This window comes from Aspergillus affinis (assembly GCF_023601865.1).
Source record: "Aspergillus affinis strain CMG 70 chromosome Unknown NODE_110_length_122448_cov_86_396891, whole genome shotgun sequence".
In the NCBI taxonomy this organism is placed as follows: Eukaryota; Fungi; Ascomycota; class Eurotiomycetes; order Eurotiales; family Aspergillaceae; genus Aspergillus; species Aspergillus affinis.
In genome coordinates, this window is record NW_026515891.1 from 1 (window position 1) to 14,091 (window position 14,091).

General features: G+C 53.1%; 6 protein-coding genes across 6 annotated transcripts; 4 read left to right on the forward strand and 2 right to left on the reverse strand.

Annotated features, from left to right (window-relative positions):
- Nucleotides 1–497: 497 nt before the first annotated feature.
- On the forward strand, nucleotides 498–2,103 carry KD926_000554 (serine/threonine protein kinase SAT4; the record flags this gene model as incomplete). The annotated part of the gene is made up of 2 exons (XM_053104348.1): nucleotides 498–1,916; nucleotides 1,972–2,103. 2 exons carry the CDS (start codon nucleotides 498–500, stop codon nucleotides 2,101–2,103), a joined length of 1,551 nt encoding a protein of 516 aa, XP_052952328.1.
- A 2,486-nt stretch (nucleotides 2,104–4,589) lies between these two features.
- KD926_000555 (amphiphysin-like protein RVS161) lies at nucleotides 4,590–5,782 on the forward strand (the record flags this gene model as incomplete). The annotated part of the gene is made up of 6 exons (XM_053104349.1): nucleotides 4,590–4,602; nucleotides 4,695–4,745; nucleotides 4,828–4,873; nucleotides 4,973–5,046; nucleotides 5,116–5,263; nucleotides 5,329–5,782. 6 exons carry the CDS (start codon nucleotides 4,590–4,592, stop codon nucleotides 5,780–5,782), a joined length of 786 nt encoding a protein of 261 aa, XP_052952329.1.
- Nucleotides 5,783–6,222: 440 nt separating this feature from the next.
- KD926_000556 (aminoacyl-tRNA hydrolase) lies at nucleotides 6,223–7,074 on the reverse strand (the record flags this gene model as incomplete). Its single annotated transcript, XM_053104350.1, has 1 exon — nucleotides 6,223–7,074. The coding sequence occupies one exon, from the start codon at nucleotides 7,072–7,074 to the stop codon at nucleotides 6,223–6,225; it is 852 nt and encodes a 283-aa protein (XP_052952330.1).
- A 418-nt stretch (nucleotides 7,075–7,492) lies between these two features.
- On the reverse strand, nucleotides 7,493–8,785 carry KD926_000557 (rRNA-binding ribosome biosynthesis protein RPF1; the record flags this gene model as incomplete). Its single annotated transcript, XM_053104351.1, has 1 exon — nucleotides 7,493–8,785. One exon carries the CDS (start codon nucleotides 8,783–8,785, stop codon nucleotides 7,493–7,495), a length of 1,293 nt encoding a protein of 430 aa, XP_052952331.1.
- Nucleotides 8,786–9,198: 413 nt separating this feature from the next.
- KD926_000558 (glycine--tRNA ligase) lies at nucleotides 9,199–11,393 on the forward strand (the record flags this gene model as incomplete). The annotated part of the gene is made up of 2 exons (XM_053104352.1): nucleotides 9,199–10,941; nucleotides 11,010–11,393. The coding sequence occupies 2 exons, from the start codon at nucleotides 9,199–9,201 to the stop codon at nucleotides 11,391–11,393; spliced, it is 2,127 nt and encodes a 708-aa protein (XP_052952332.1).
- A 276-nt stretch (nucleotides 11,394–11,669) lies between these two features.
- KD926_000559 (uncharacterized protein) lies at nucleotides 11,670–13,692 on the forward strand (the record flags this gene model as incomplete). Its single annotated transcript, XM_053104353.1, has 2 exons — nucleotides 11,670–11,792; nucleotides 11,890–13,692. The coding sequence occupies 2 exons, from the start codon at nucleotides 11,670–11,672 to the stop codon at nucleotides 13,690–13,692; spliced, it is 1,926 nt and encodes a 641-aa protein (XP_052952333.1).
- Nucleotides 13,693–14,091: the final 399 nt, after the last annotated feature.

The window sequence follows — 14,091 nt, forward strand, 5'->3', positions numbered from 1 at the left end:
TCCTTTAAATTCGGCAATATTTGGGCTTTTTTTCATTTATCACGCTTTGTGGCGCTCAGCGTTTTTTTGGTCCCACTGCAAATTCCGCGCGTTGTTGGGGGGGCCTTTTTTTTTTTTTTTTTTTTTTTTTTTTTTTTTTACACGGTTTTCTGCTTAAGTCACCTTTCGTCATCCTTTAAGTACCGTCGCCTCAGGCCACCACTGGGCCACCCGGGCCACCACAAGCTTTTTTTTTTTTTTTTTTTTTTTTTTCTTTTCTATTTTAATACTCGTTCCGGGTCTCGCCCGCTCGCCTTTTGAGTCTTCCCTTTTGCTTTCTTTCTTTCTCTCTCCTCCCTCTCACTTCAACCTCTCGAGTTCCACCTCAGCTACACTTCGCTGCGTTTGCCTGTGGCCCTTTCAGCCTCGTGCTGTAGGCGCTTTCCTCTTATACTCCGCCACGGGGGTCATTTTTTCTTTCCCCCCTAAATCCTCCACCTTTCATCCAATTACCGCACATGACTCCACCATCGGTATCACCAGCTCCCTCCGCAGTCTCTTCCGCCGCCACATCCCAGATTTTTAGCGATCACCGAGATGGAGACCCTCAGGTAACACGCGCTTTCGCGGGCATGAATTTGTCCGCTGGGGACGGGGAGGCCCTCCCCATGCCCCCTCCGCCGGCGAAGACCGCCAGACCGACGATGGCAAATCGCATCTCCCGCATGTTCTCCGCCACGGGGAAGTCGACCCCGAAAGAACCGGATTCTCATCGAGATTTCTCCGATAGCAGCACCGAGAGCATCAAACCCCCTACGAATGGCAGCGGAAAGCAGTCCAGACCCACCTCCAGGCCCTCCTCGAGGGCTCCCTCCCGACAGACCTCTACGAAGGAAACCGACGAAAAGAAGCCGAAGCTGGGCGGCAACAAGGATCAGAAAGAAGGCCCGGTTCCGCACAAGCGCTTTGAGGGACTGCCGGACAATGCGCATTGCCACCACCTCAAAAGCGCAAGGCGACAGGAGAAATTGACCGATCTGCTCCGGGACATGATCGGTGGCGGCCGGAAGAAGGACGATGGTCATGTCGATGATCAACAACTCTCCCTCATGTCGACCTGGATCGATCAATTCAAAACTGAACGCGATAAACTGGCCGCCGATAAGAAGGGTGGCCCCAACGCCACGGCCTCTTTGGTGGACAAATATGGCAAATGCCAGGAGATCGTGGGACGAGGCGCCTTCGGTATCGTGAGAATATCTCACAAGGTGGATCCCAAAGATTCCAAGATGGAACAACTCTACGCCGTCAAAGAATTTCGTCGCCGCCCTCAAGAAACCGCCAAGAAATATCAGAAGCGATTGACCTCGGAATTCTGTATCTCGTCTTCCCTCCGTCATCCGAACGTCATCCACACTTTGGACCTCCTCCAGGATGCTAAAGGCGACTATTGCGAGGTTATGGAGTACTGTGCCGGTGGTGATCTTTACACCTTGGTCTTGGCTGCCGGCAAATTAGAGGTTGCCGAAGCCGACTGCTTCTTCAAACAATTGATGCGTGGTGTGGAATACATGCACGAGATGGGCGTGGCCCACCGTGATCTCAAACCCGAAAACCTTCTCCTCACTACCCACGGTGCCCTCAAGATTACAGACTTTGGTAATGGCGAGTGTTTCCGCATGGCTTGGGAGAAAGAGGCGCACATGACGGCGGGTCTGTGCGGCTCGGCTCCTTACATTGCCCCGGAAGAATACGTGGAAAGGGAATTTGATCCCCGAGCAGTCGACTTGTGGGCGACTGGTGTCATCTACATGGCCATGAGAACGGGCCGACATCTCTGGAGACTTGCTCGTAAGGATGAAGATGAGTTCTATCAACGCTATCTCGAGGGCCGGAAACATGAGGACGGCTATGCGCCGATTGAGACTCTCCATCGGGTAAGAACTGCCTTGAGATCGTCGCGATCGAAAGTTGAAACTAACAGATTGACAGGCTCGCTGTCGTAATGTGATCTATTCAATTCTGGACCCGAACCCGTCTCGCCGCATTAATGCCTCGCAGGTTCTTAAGTCTGAATGGCTTCGTGAGATCCATTTGTGTAAGGCTGGCGAGGAAGGGTTTTAAGGGCTCTGGCCGTCTTTTCCTTCCATCTGAAACGAGACTGTATTTTGGGGGCGAGCATGCGTCCAATAGACTCGTTCAAGAGGTGGAAGAGGGGGGGGATCGCATGGCCTCGGAAGGGCTGATCTGACTTCGGTCGGTCTATGTATTACCCTTTGGTGATCTGTTTGTGATTTGCCCTCGTTTGTGACAAAACTGGGTGGTTTCTATGTGCACTTTTCTCCCTTTTGCAGGGAGGTCTACTCCTTCTGTGACTGTTCTATAGAAGGAGGCTTATTTTGATATATCTTTTCTATCTTATCTTTTATGCGGGCGCATCTTTCTGTCTTTCCTTATTCTTGTTTCTGCTCACCTTAGCTTTACGGGTTTAGTTTTCATTTTTGACCGTCATGTTTTCATGCCAATGCAACGAAGAGTCATGACCTTGAGCTATTTGCATTTCATTCTTTCCCTTTTTCTTTGACGATACTAACTTTTTATTCATGGTTTATCTACTGGATTTCCTTCTCACGTCACACTGATTTACTATCGTTTAAACTGTTGATGATCTGGCTGACCTAAATTGCTTCAAGCTTTTGGGAGAGTTCAGACAACGTACAGACTATTCTTTCTTTTTCTATCTTTCCGAGGGGTTTTGGCAGGCTTCTTATCTCCGGCGTGTGCATTTCATTTGTCTTCTCTCTTTAGCGCGGTGTACTGATTAAATTGTGGGTTGGCTTACCATTGGAGATACCCTTGTTTCTGTTTCCAAGCAACGTTGGATGACCCGATGCCGATGAACCATTCATTCACTTGATGCATGTGAGGGGGAAAACGCCCTTGCACGGTCCAGGGGTGGTGATGATTGGATAGTTGCAGTCATGATGTCTTGTCTTTGTTAATAGCTTTCTAGGCTGAAAATGAAGATGCAATACCAGGAGATTGATCGGTCTCAGTGTGATGGGCAGGTGTAGATTCTACAGTCCATCCCAACTAACTCAGGAATTGGCTAATCTTGTTTATTAGCAGCGAAGGGGTAACAAACAGAATAACTGTGAAGGGACAGCTTCAACTGAACATCCCGTCGCAGCGAGACTAAGAGGCGTGCCCAGACTCTAATGAATGCACTAGGCATGCAGCACCAGGATGCATGTCCTAGCGGCATGCCTGTCTCAACAACGGCAAATGCCTATCAATCCCGCCAGGACAGCACCGGTCTTTGACCATCTGCCCACAGTCGAATGTACGGAGTACTCCGTATATGTATGTAGCCACCGTACAACGCAACACACGCCTCTTGGCAAGTAAGTCACTTGGGGCATGCTTGGAGATACTCGTAGCAGCCATTGTGTTCCCTCACTCCTCGGTGATCCTCTGGCACACCCTCCCTCCCCCCTTGACCTCGTTCAAGCTTGCTTGGCAGCTCTGGCAAGCACGGTGCATTGCGAGGGATTGAATCAACAATCCAGGTGGTCTTGGCACAGTGGTTCTACCTTGCGTCTAATGGCTGGAATCTCTTGGCACTGTCTGCCCTATCGGTGGAAAACCGTGCAGGAAGTCTGACAGGCAGCATCATTTGACTCGCCCTGCGGAATTCCGGGATTTCCAGGTCAACCGCAGCCGGTGGTGGCTCTAGACTGTGGCCAAACATCCAGCTCATGCAGCCCATGCAGGTTCGGTGTGGTTGAGCAGTTGAGATGCAGAACTCGCTGCATTCCATTCTTTGCACTTCCTGGGTATATGGATGTGTGTGTGTATGTGTATGTATGTAACACACTATACCTAGGTACCTGGGCCGGGACGATGTATTTGATACATACAGTACATGCACCCGTCGAGAGGTACTGTATACCTATTACAGGTACTCCGTACCGATATTACCGTACCTCAGGTCCGCCGCATACGGCCTGTGCCTCCATTTTCCAATATGCCCTACTCTGTACGTAACTAGATAGTATGTGGCAGGGCGTGGGAGATTAAACATCATCCCAGTTTCGAAAGGTCGATATGGACTCGACCATGACATCAGGGCCTGGACACTAGGCGGTAGTTCAGATGGAGACAGCGAGTCCATCGGATAAACCTGCATTGGATCTTCTACGCTTGACATCACTTCTTCACTTTTTTTACGCTGAACGGAAGGCCGCAGCGTTTCGGCACATGACGTAAGATCGGTTTCTTCCAGCCGGAGCGTGATTCCCGACGGTACCCTGTATGTATCGATGTATGTATGTATGTATGTATATATGGTAAGGTCAGAGCACAGCCTGCACTGCACCGCCACGATGGATTGGGCATCGTGAAATCCGATTCATTCAAGTCATTCAGCCCTGTGACGAACATCCCCCCCGCTTCGATTCTTTCTTCCATCACGCTCATTGCTGTCATCCCGTCTCCTCCGCAATCGTTGCTTTACGCGGCGGATCTCTATCTGGCCTATCTTATTGGCTTTCTCTTTCCCTTTCTCGCAGTATCCATACCTCCGATCGACTTGCTTCCATCCCGCCGTCATGTCTTGGGCAGGTGCGCGAGAAACCAGACCTCCATCTCCCGTCTCGTTTCGGCGAGATCATCTGTGTCCGAGTTGATACTAACCGGTCATTCCCGTCCTGTAGGGTTCAAGAAAAATGTGAATCGCGCCACCACCCAGGTGATGATGAAGACGGGTATGTCTGCTTTTCCCTCCTACCTCGCATTGAGATATCCAATCCGTTGATGGGTTGCTAATCGGTGGCTGGAATTGTCTAGGGCATGTGGAGAGGACGAACGATCGTGACTATGAGATCGAAGAACGGTATGCTTTCCGCGGAGGGCTGGTGATCCGATAAGGGGCGCAGAAGAGGGGCAAGGAACCGACCGATCGACCGGGGTACTGATTGGGATTGCATAACAGACGGTACCGGACAATGGAGGCGGCTGCCAATCGACTACAGAAGGAAGCCAAGGGCTATCTCGACTCGCTACGAGGTGTGTATCCGATCTGATTTGGGTTGGGGTCGGTGTGGATGTTATGCTGATGCCTTGGTGCTTGTTTAGCCATGACAGCCTCACAGATGCGCATTGCTGAGACGATAGATGCATTCTATGGCGATGCTGGTACGCGGGACGGCGTCAGTCGGAGTTACAAGCAGGCTGTGGAGGATCTTGATGCCGAAACGATCAAGGCCTTGGATGGTCCGTACAGGTCTGTATAGTCGAGTTTCCTATGAGAAACCCGGTGGCATACTGACGCCTCAAAACCAACGCTAGAACCACCGTTCTCGAGCCGATCTCCCGTTTCTGCGCCTACTTCCCGGATATCAACGAATGTATCAAGAAACGCAACCACAAGCTCCTCGATTACGATGCCATGCGCGCCAAGGTCAAGAAGCTCGTCGAGAAGCCCGACAAGGACGCCACCAAGCTGCCGCGAACCGAGCGCGAGGCGGAACTCGCCAAACAGGCCTACGAGCAGCTGAACGAACAACTCTTCACCGAACTCCCGCAACTCATCGACCTCCGCGTGCCCTACCTGGACCCCAGTTTCGAGGCCCTCGTCAAGATCCAATTGCGATTCTGCGCCGAAGCATATTCTCGCATGGCGCAGGTCCAACAGTACCTTGACGCGGAAACGAGAGATCAATACGCTCGGGGCGATCTGGATAATCGGGTGGAAGAGGTCTTGCAGGAGATTCGGGACTTGAGTATAGCGGGAACTGTCTAATATTTTTTGGTTGAATTATGCTTTACGTGCGCTTCATGTCTGCTACGGCGGTGATTTGCTTTTCTGGTTTCTCTTCTTTATTATTATTTTTCTCTCTCCGGGTGATTCCTATAATCTGTCGCGTCTTTCGAGGGCGAGTTCGAGGAGTTATTGCTCGTTGATTTGGGTTTTACTTACGGCCTCTCTCAATGCTGTACAAGGACAGTGTCCGATATTGGAATGAACAATGATCCTACCTAGTTATGAGTGTCAGAGAACGGTGCCCGATCCAACTCTAGTAGGTATTGTATGTTGTATTGATTGAAGGGTATCATATCTGTCTACTATTCGAGTTTATATCTATATCTATTAATACAAATGTACATATCTCACGGATGTATCTTGCCTCTCCTCTCCTGTCCTCTTCACAGGCGCAGTACTATCCCCAACCCCAACTGCACCTATTCTCCCCGATACATCTCATCCGCCAAAATATCCAACACCGGCCTCGCGGCCGCCTCAACCGCTGACATCTCCGCGGAATCCATCTCCGTGAGCACAAACTTCGCAACATCGCCTCGATTGCGCGCCTCCGGGCGCCCGATGCCCACGCCGACCCGCAAGACCGCCAGATCGCCCGCGATCCCATTATTATTGCCGGCCCTCCGCGGCGGATAGAGGCCCTTCCCGCGCAGACTCTCCATGACACTGATCAGTCCGCGATGGCCGCGCAGACTCGCCGTCTCGGGCCCGCCCCGTCGCACCGTGACTTTTCCCAAAGGCGCCTCCAGCTCGTCGTGCAGGATCACTAACGTGGGATGGACCCGTGTCAGTGAGAACGGGTCCACGCCGCGATGATACCATTCCGGTCCTTGTCTTTGTGCTTGTCTTTTCTGTCCTGGTCTTTGATTTTGTCCTGCGTGCGCTTGCGCGAGCAGCTCAGCCTCTGCGTCCACGCCCCCGTCCAACACCACCATCTGTCCCGACCGCACCACCCTTTCCAACACGTCCGTCTGCGTCGCAGTCATCCACTTACTCAGCTGACGAACAAGCTTCGGCCCGGACTCATTCATATACGACGAGCTGTGCCAGGTCTGATGGAAGACAGGACCCGTCGCGACGTGCGGGTTCCCTGACACGAGGGGGAATCGGCCGGGGAGGAGCGGCGTGAGGGCATCGAGGAGAACGTGGCCGGCGCTGTGGCGCGTTTTGAGATATGGGCGGGGGTTGCCGATTGAGGCGATGAAGAGGAATCGGGAGGGGGTTTTGAGGGTGGATATTGTTGCTGTTGTTGATAGGGTGGGTTGGGCCATTTGAAAATCGGAAAGAGGAGGCGGGGGGGAGGGAGGTTGTGTAGGATGAGATTAATGTGTTGTGTTGGTTGGTGGTGTAGATGAGCAATACTTGAGTCAGGGTTGGTAGAGGGTTTAAGTCAATACTTTTTTTTTCTACCGCGGCGGGAGATCGTCGCTCGGCCGTGGGGACAATAAATGCATTCCGATGGAATTACTTTAGTTTCCTTCTATCCTAATTTTAACAGCCTTGACTTGTAAAGAAAAAAAAGTTCATAAAATGTCTAATTTCTAAATCCCCTAATCATTCCAGTAGGTATAATTTATAAACACAGGATGTAGAAAAATAAGAACAAGAAACCACCGATCCCATTTTTTTAATTGCTGAAACTCCGGCCCCAAGAAAAAGAAAAATCCAAATATACAATGAAAGGTATATTCACAGTTGAAACTTCGTTCTCTGTTTCTCCATTCCTCCCTTCCATTCCCACTCCTGTCCACTGGCCCGCTGGATTCCCTTGTCTACTCGTCGCAGTTTGAGGGTAAAGTTGGGGCCCAGCGATTGCAGCCCCGTTCGTAGTCCTTCCGCGCCCTTCATCTCCTTTCCGTCCGCCCCGACCACGCTCTTCTCCGTCTCACGCTTCTCGCGGAACACATACCGATGCCGTCTCACGAAGATGTAATCGCGCTGGTTGTGGAGGGTGACGACCTGGCGTCCTTCGACATCGGGTTGCGGCGGGAAGAGGCTGCGGAAGAGATGCGCCGTGAGGAGACCCAGCGGAGTGCGGAAATTGTTGAGGATGAGCTCCGGCCAGTGTTCCGTGGGGTTACCGTGTCCGGGGAGCTTTTTGCCCGTGATCCAGTTGCTAATGCTGAAGTGGAACATCGGGCCCTTGGGCAAGTGGATGATATCCAGACCCGCCGGCCGCTTTTGGTCCTCGTTGAGAATGACGAGGGCGGTATATTCCCGGTTCGTAGCAAACTTGGCGATGTCGCGGATGGAGAACTTGTGCGCGTAGCGGTGCGCAGTGCGGCGGATGTATACGCTGTTGGGGAATAAGGAGGTCAGAATCTCGGCCTCGTCGTGTAGGATCGAATTGATGGAGGTTGTGATGAGGATCTTGGGCGTTTTCGGGGTTTCTTCAGAGAAAAGCGACGGGAATTTGGCCGCCAGAGCCTCGGGGGCCAGGTTCATGTTGGTGCTCTTGGTCGACTGGCTCGGACTCGTCGCACGTGCAGTGGCCGAAGGAACGGAGGATTTCGACCGTCCTCGTTCGGGTTTGTCGCCGTCGTCATCGTCATCGTCGTCGTCCTTCTCGTCGTCGCTGCTGGCCAACATGCTGTCTAAATCATCGCTATCATTTTGCGATCCCTCCGACTGCTGTTCGGAAGGATCCAAAGGCCGATTGAGTTCGTCTTCCTCCTCCTGCTTCTGTCGCTTGATGCGCTCGACGTCGACGCTCAGACCCAGTCCATCTTCGGCGTCGCTGTCCGGGTTGTCCCACACTCGCTTTCGCTCCAGGGTCAAGGGGATGTTGCGCTTGAGACGTTCCTCCTTGAGTCTAGGATTCTTAGCCTCCTCCTTCTTGAATGCATAACGTTCTTCCCGACGAGCCGAGTCCTTGTCACGCTTTCTCTTGATGTGTAGGGCTTGACGCCGCATTTTGTTGCCCGGTTTCTCATCTGACATGGCTCCCGGAGGAGGTCTGTGGAGTGATTTTTTGGAGACCATCGTGGAGGGGGGGGGGGAGACGAAAGCGCAGGCTGGGGAGATGGCGGTTGACCTGTAGCTTTTCTTGACAATTCTTTTTCTTTTTCTTTGGCGGGAAGGAAGGCGGAAAAAAGGTATAGCCGGCGGTCAGAGCGAGATTCTGCCGGCGACAAGTCCTTTCGCAGCGGTTGCGGTCGGCATTCTTCGACTGATACTCCCGAGCTGAAACCCAGATAAAATAAGAATTAATAAGGACCCGAGGAAGATAGGACGAGGTGTGTGGAGAGAAGAAAAGACCTCAATGCTTTCCCATTATCGGCGCTCCCTCTATCCCCCCTTCTTCTCGTGATTGTCCTCCGAACGACTGCCCAACGCTCGTTAAAAAACAAGTTGACCTCGACTCGATCAACAAAGATCCCGTCACGTGGATCTCGATGACTCATCCGGCGGTCGCTCGTCTCTTCTTTCTTCCCCGCCGAGTGTCTTTTCCTCCTGCCCGGAAGAACCCCGCCATCAGAAAATACCTTCACTGCACCTCCGCCTCCATTATCCAGACCCTCAAATCGAGACGGTTCCGTGAGACCTACGACGACATGGCGACCGTTACCACCAAGACCGGTCAGGTCGTTGACCGCTCGAACCTGGACGCAATGCTCCGTCGCCGAATGTTCTACACCCCCGCCTTCGAAATTTATGGCGGTGTTTCAGGTCTCTACGACTATGGCCCCCCCGGATGTTCGCTCGTGAACAACATCATCGATCTGTGGCGGAAACACTTCGTGCTGGAGGAGGATATGCTGGAGGTCGACTGCACCATGCTCACCCCGGAAGAGATCCTGAAGACCAGCGGCCACGTTGAAAAATTTGCCGACTGGATGTGCAAGGATCCCAAGACTGGTGAGATCTTCCGCGCCGATCATTTGGTGGAGGAGGTGCTCGAGTCCCGTCTGAAGGGCGACTTGGAGGCGCGTGGCCAGGAGGTCGTCGTCGACGAGGCGAAGGAAGCGAAGAAGAAGAGGAAGACCAAGTCGAAGGCCGTCAAGCTAGACGATGCGGTCGTCAAGGAGTACGAGGAGACCCTCGCTCAGATCGACAACTTCGACGGGCCTGAGCTGGAAAAGATCATCGTCAAGTACGATATCCGCAACCCCTCCACCGGCGGCAACCTCCTCCCCCCCGTCGCCTTCAACCTGATGTTCCAGACTTCGATCGGCCCTAGCAGCAACATGCCCGGCTACCTGCGCCCCGAAACCGCTCAGGGCCAGTTTTTGAATTTCCACAAGCTGTTAAATTTCAACCAACAGGGTATGCCCTTCGCGTCGGCCTCCATCGGCAAGTCGTTCCGGAACGAGATCTCGCCCCGCTCCAGTCTTCTGCGAGTCCGAGAGTTCCTCATGGCTGAGATCGAGCACTACGTTGACCCCGAGGGTGGTAAGAAGCATGCTCGTTTCGAGGAAATCAAGGACGTCGAAATGGCCTTCCTCAACCGCACCGTGCAGCTTTCGGGCAGCACCCAGACCGAAACGATCACCATCGGCAAGGCCGTTGAGACCGGCTTGGTGGACAACGAGACCCTCGGATACTTCATCGCTCGCATTCACCAGTTCCTGATCAAGCTTGGAATCGACCCGACCAAGCTCCGGTTCCGTCAGCACATGGCTAACGAAATGGCTCACTATGCGGCCGATTGCTGGGATGCCGAGATGCTGACCAGCTACGGTTGGGTTGAGTGTGTCGGCTGTGCTGATCGCAGTGCTTACGACCTCACGGTGCACAAGAACAAAACCGGAGCCCAATTGGTGGTCCGGGAGCCTCGCGCGGAGCCCATCAAGGTCGAGGAGTGGCAGGTTGAGACGAACCAAAAGACGTTTGGCCCCCGCTTCAAGAAGGACGGTAAGGCTGTGACCGCCGCCCTGGACGCCCTTTCTGATGAACTGCGCGAGAAGCTGTCTCTGGATCTGGAGAAAGAGGGCAAAATCGAGGTGGACGTGGCGGGAGTTGGCTCTGGCAAGGTCGAGCTGGACAAGAACTTGGTTACTATTGAGAAGCGAACCCGATTCGATCACGTCCGTGAATTTACCCCGAACGTGATCGAGCCGTCCTTTGGTATCGGCCGTATCTTCTACAGCATGATTGAGCATGCTTACTGGTATCGGGAGGGCGACGAGGCGCGCGGTGTACGTACACCCTATTCCCCAAATATCCCCCCTCTTATTAGTACGTCCCACTAACCTTTGACGTATAGGTTCTTTCCTTCCCCCCGATCATCGCACCGATCAAGGTCCTCATCGTTCCCCTCTCGAACCTTGCCACCTTCCGCCCTCTGACGCAGCACCTGATTACCAGGCTGCGACGCGCTGGCATCTCCAGTCGCGTGGATGACTCTGGGGCTAGCATCGGAAAGCGATACGCCCGCAACGACGAGCTGGGTACGCCGTTTGGTATTACTGTCGACTTCCAGTCTATCCAGGACAAGAGCTTCACGCTCCGGGATCGGGACACGACGAAGCAGGTGCGCGCTAGCGAGGACGAGATCGTCCAGGCCCTCAAGGCGATGGTGGAGGGCGATGAGACATGGGAGGATATCCGCAAACGTCTGCCTGAATTTACCGGGCAGGAGCTTGAATAGATGCCAAGAGATGTGTAGATCAAAAGACGAAGTACTAGAACGAAGTGAAATCCGAAGCAAACGAAGCAAACATTAATCATCCCGAAAATGGCCCTCCGTAGATCACATGCCAAGAGAATCCCGCCGCGCATCTTTCGCCAGTTGGTCTCTTTCCTTCTTTCCCTCCCTTTCTTCCTTGCTCACGCTCCTTACGCTCCTTAAAGACTCCGTCGACCGCGACCTGTCGCTTCTTCTCGTCCCGTTCGCTGACTGGACGGCTTCGACCGGCGCTTCACCATGGCTCCCTCCGTTCCCTCGGCCAAATTGACCCTATCCTGCCCCCTCTTCGCTGCTGACTTCGACCCGCGCAACCCCGGCTTCCTTCTGGTTGCCGGCGGAGGAGGTGAAAGTCGTACGGGAGTGGGAAACAAAATCGCAAGTACCTCTAATGACGGCCATTCCCATGCTATCGAATGAATGAGAGTTGTGCGCTAACCTCTCTGTCCCGACGCAACAGACCCTGTTAAACACTTCCAAACGTCAAGAGATCTCGGAGGTGGTCGACATCGAACTGTCGCGTGAGGAAGACTCCGTGACCTCGCTGGCCGCGGCGCGCGCTAGCGATGACTCCATTATTGCTTTGGCCGGGATCAACAGTTCCATGGCGGAGCAGAAACGGGACAACAATCAGCACCTGAGGTCCTTCCAGATCGATTATCCCCCGCGGCAACAATCAACCTCGGCCGGCGCAAACGAAAGCGGCAATCTCGAAAATGAGACCAAATCGAAAACCCAGTCCTCGTCTCCGGGTAAGACTACGGCATTGTCCCGCGTGTCCCTTTTCAGAACCAAATCCGGTAGCACGGGTACCTACCAGCGAATAACCCGCCTGTCACCCTGGAAAGGCGCTGAATCCCCGCGCGTGGGTGCCATTGCCACCGGACTGGCTCCATCGGGCGAAATTGTCTTCTTCGATGCCACTACCACAACCCCGGGGGCTTCTGATGTCATTGGGAGAATCCGCCTGGGTACTGATGAGGAGGCTGAGGATGTGGATATTACGGGGCTGGAGGCCAAGGGGAAGTTCCGGGTCGCCTATACCAACGGCGTCGATGTGTTTACCTGCCAGATCTCGTCGGACAAGAGGTCCAACGGCTCGCCAGATGTGAGCTGCGTATACACGACTCCAGTACCCGAGAAAGGCCCGAGAACCAGGCCTAAGTTCCGCGCGCTGCGCTTCATCTCGTCGACCACGCTACTGTTACTTCAAAATGCGCCAGACCGCCGCGGTTGCGAGCTCATCCTGCTTGATCTGCACCAACCTGCATCAAAGAAACCCTCCGGATCGATCGTCCGCCGCAAGAAGCTTCGCAAAGCGATGAAGATCGGGCTTGGTCTGGACGTTTGCTTGCTGAGTCCAAATTCCGATGCACAGCAGCAAACAGCCATCGCTGTTGCCGGAAGCGATCAGTCGATCGAGATATTGACGTTCGAGTCGAATCCTCTACAAGGCACCCACGGCAAATGCCGTTCGTATACCAGCCTCTACGAGGTGCATCCCTTTTCCCTCACCAAAGTCTGCTTCTCGCCGTTCACCTCTCCTCCGCAGCCCGTAAGCCCCGAGACTCCTCCCCAGTACATCAAGCTCGCTTCCCTCAGTCTGGGAAACACCGTCGTGGTGCACACCCTCCCCTTGGCACCATCGCCGCCTTCCAGTCGCAACCCACGGTACGTTCTCGTGCCGCCGTATGACTTGGATGCCTGGACCAGTATCTCCAGCAGTCTCGCCGCCATCTTTTCTATCCTGGCCGTCTGCTTCCTTCTCCAGGCTTTTACGGAAATCCGTGGAGTCATGCCCCCTTACCTGGGCGCCACCGAATGGCTTCCGCTCAATATCCGCGACTCCATTGCTCGGCCGTACTACGCTCCGCCACCTCATCCACTCCAGCAATCATCTCTCACCTCGTCAGCCCTTCCTACCATCGTGACCGATTCGCCCACGTTAACACTCCGTGACTTAGTTCGCGACAACTCCCCTATTGTCGGCGAGGATTACAGCCAGAGTCAGACTGTTCGTGTGTCCTGGGATTCCGAGCGCAACGAGCCTCTAGTTGACTCGGTCTCGATATCCCAAGAGACCGAAAACCTCCTTCGTTGGGATGGTCTCAGCGAGCAAGACCGAACTCTCTGGACACAACGGCTGACAGAATCCGGACACTGGACTTCCGACGACGACGATGCTGAGACACTTCTTCGCAGCGTCCTTTTCGATCAAACGGAAAGCCCAAGTCCAAGCCCAAACCCACCATCTGAACTCTGAACGGTTTTTCCATTTTGTATTTCCCCCCAACTCGTCATATTACTTTTTATTACGTTCTCCCCTTTTTTATGTAACTTCTTGTCCTTTCTATGTTGGAATTTCTTTTCTTTTTTGTGCTGAATCATTGGAAGAATCGATGACTTACGGTTGTATGGCCAGGAGCGAGAGGCAACAAGAAGAAGAAATAGATGCATGAGTGTCAAAATCACGAATTATCTACGAATTGTACGTTATACTTGAAAAATCAGACTGGCCTGTATCAACGTTAAAAAAAAAAAAGTATCGAAAATCGAAAAAAAATAAACGAAGAAGAAAAAGAAGTCTCCCAGCTTCCTTCATGCCAGGTCAACAAGAAATTTTTATTTGTTCAACGACAACCCAAATAAAAGGTAAAAGAAA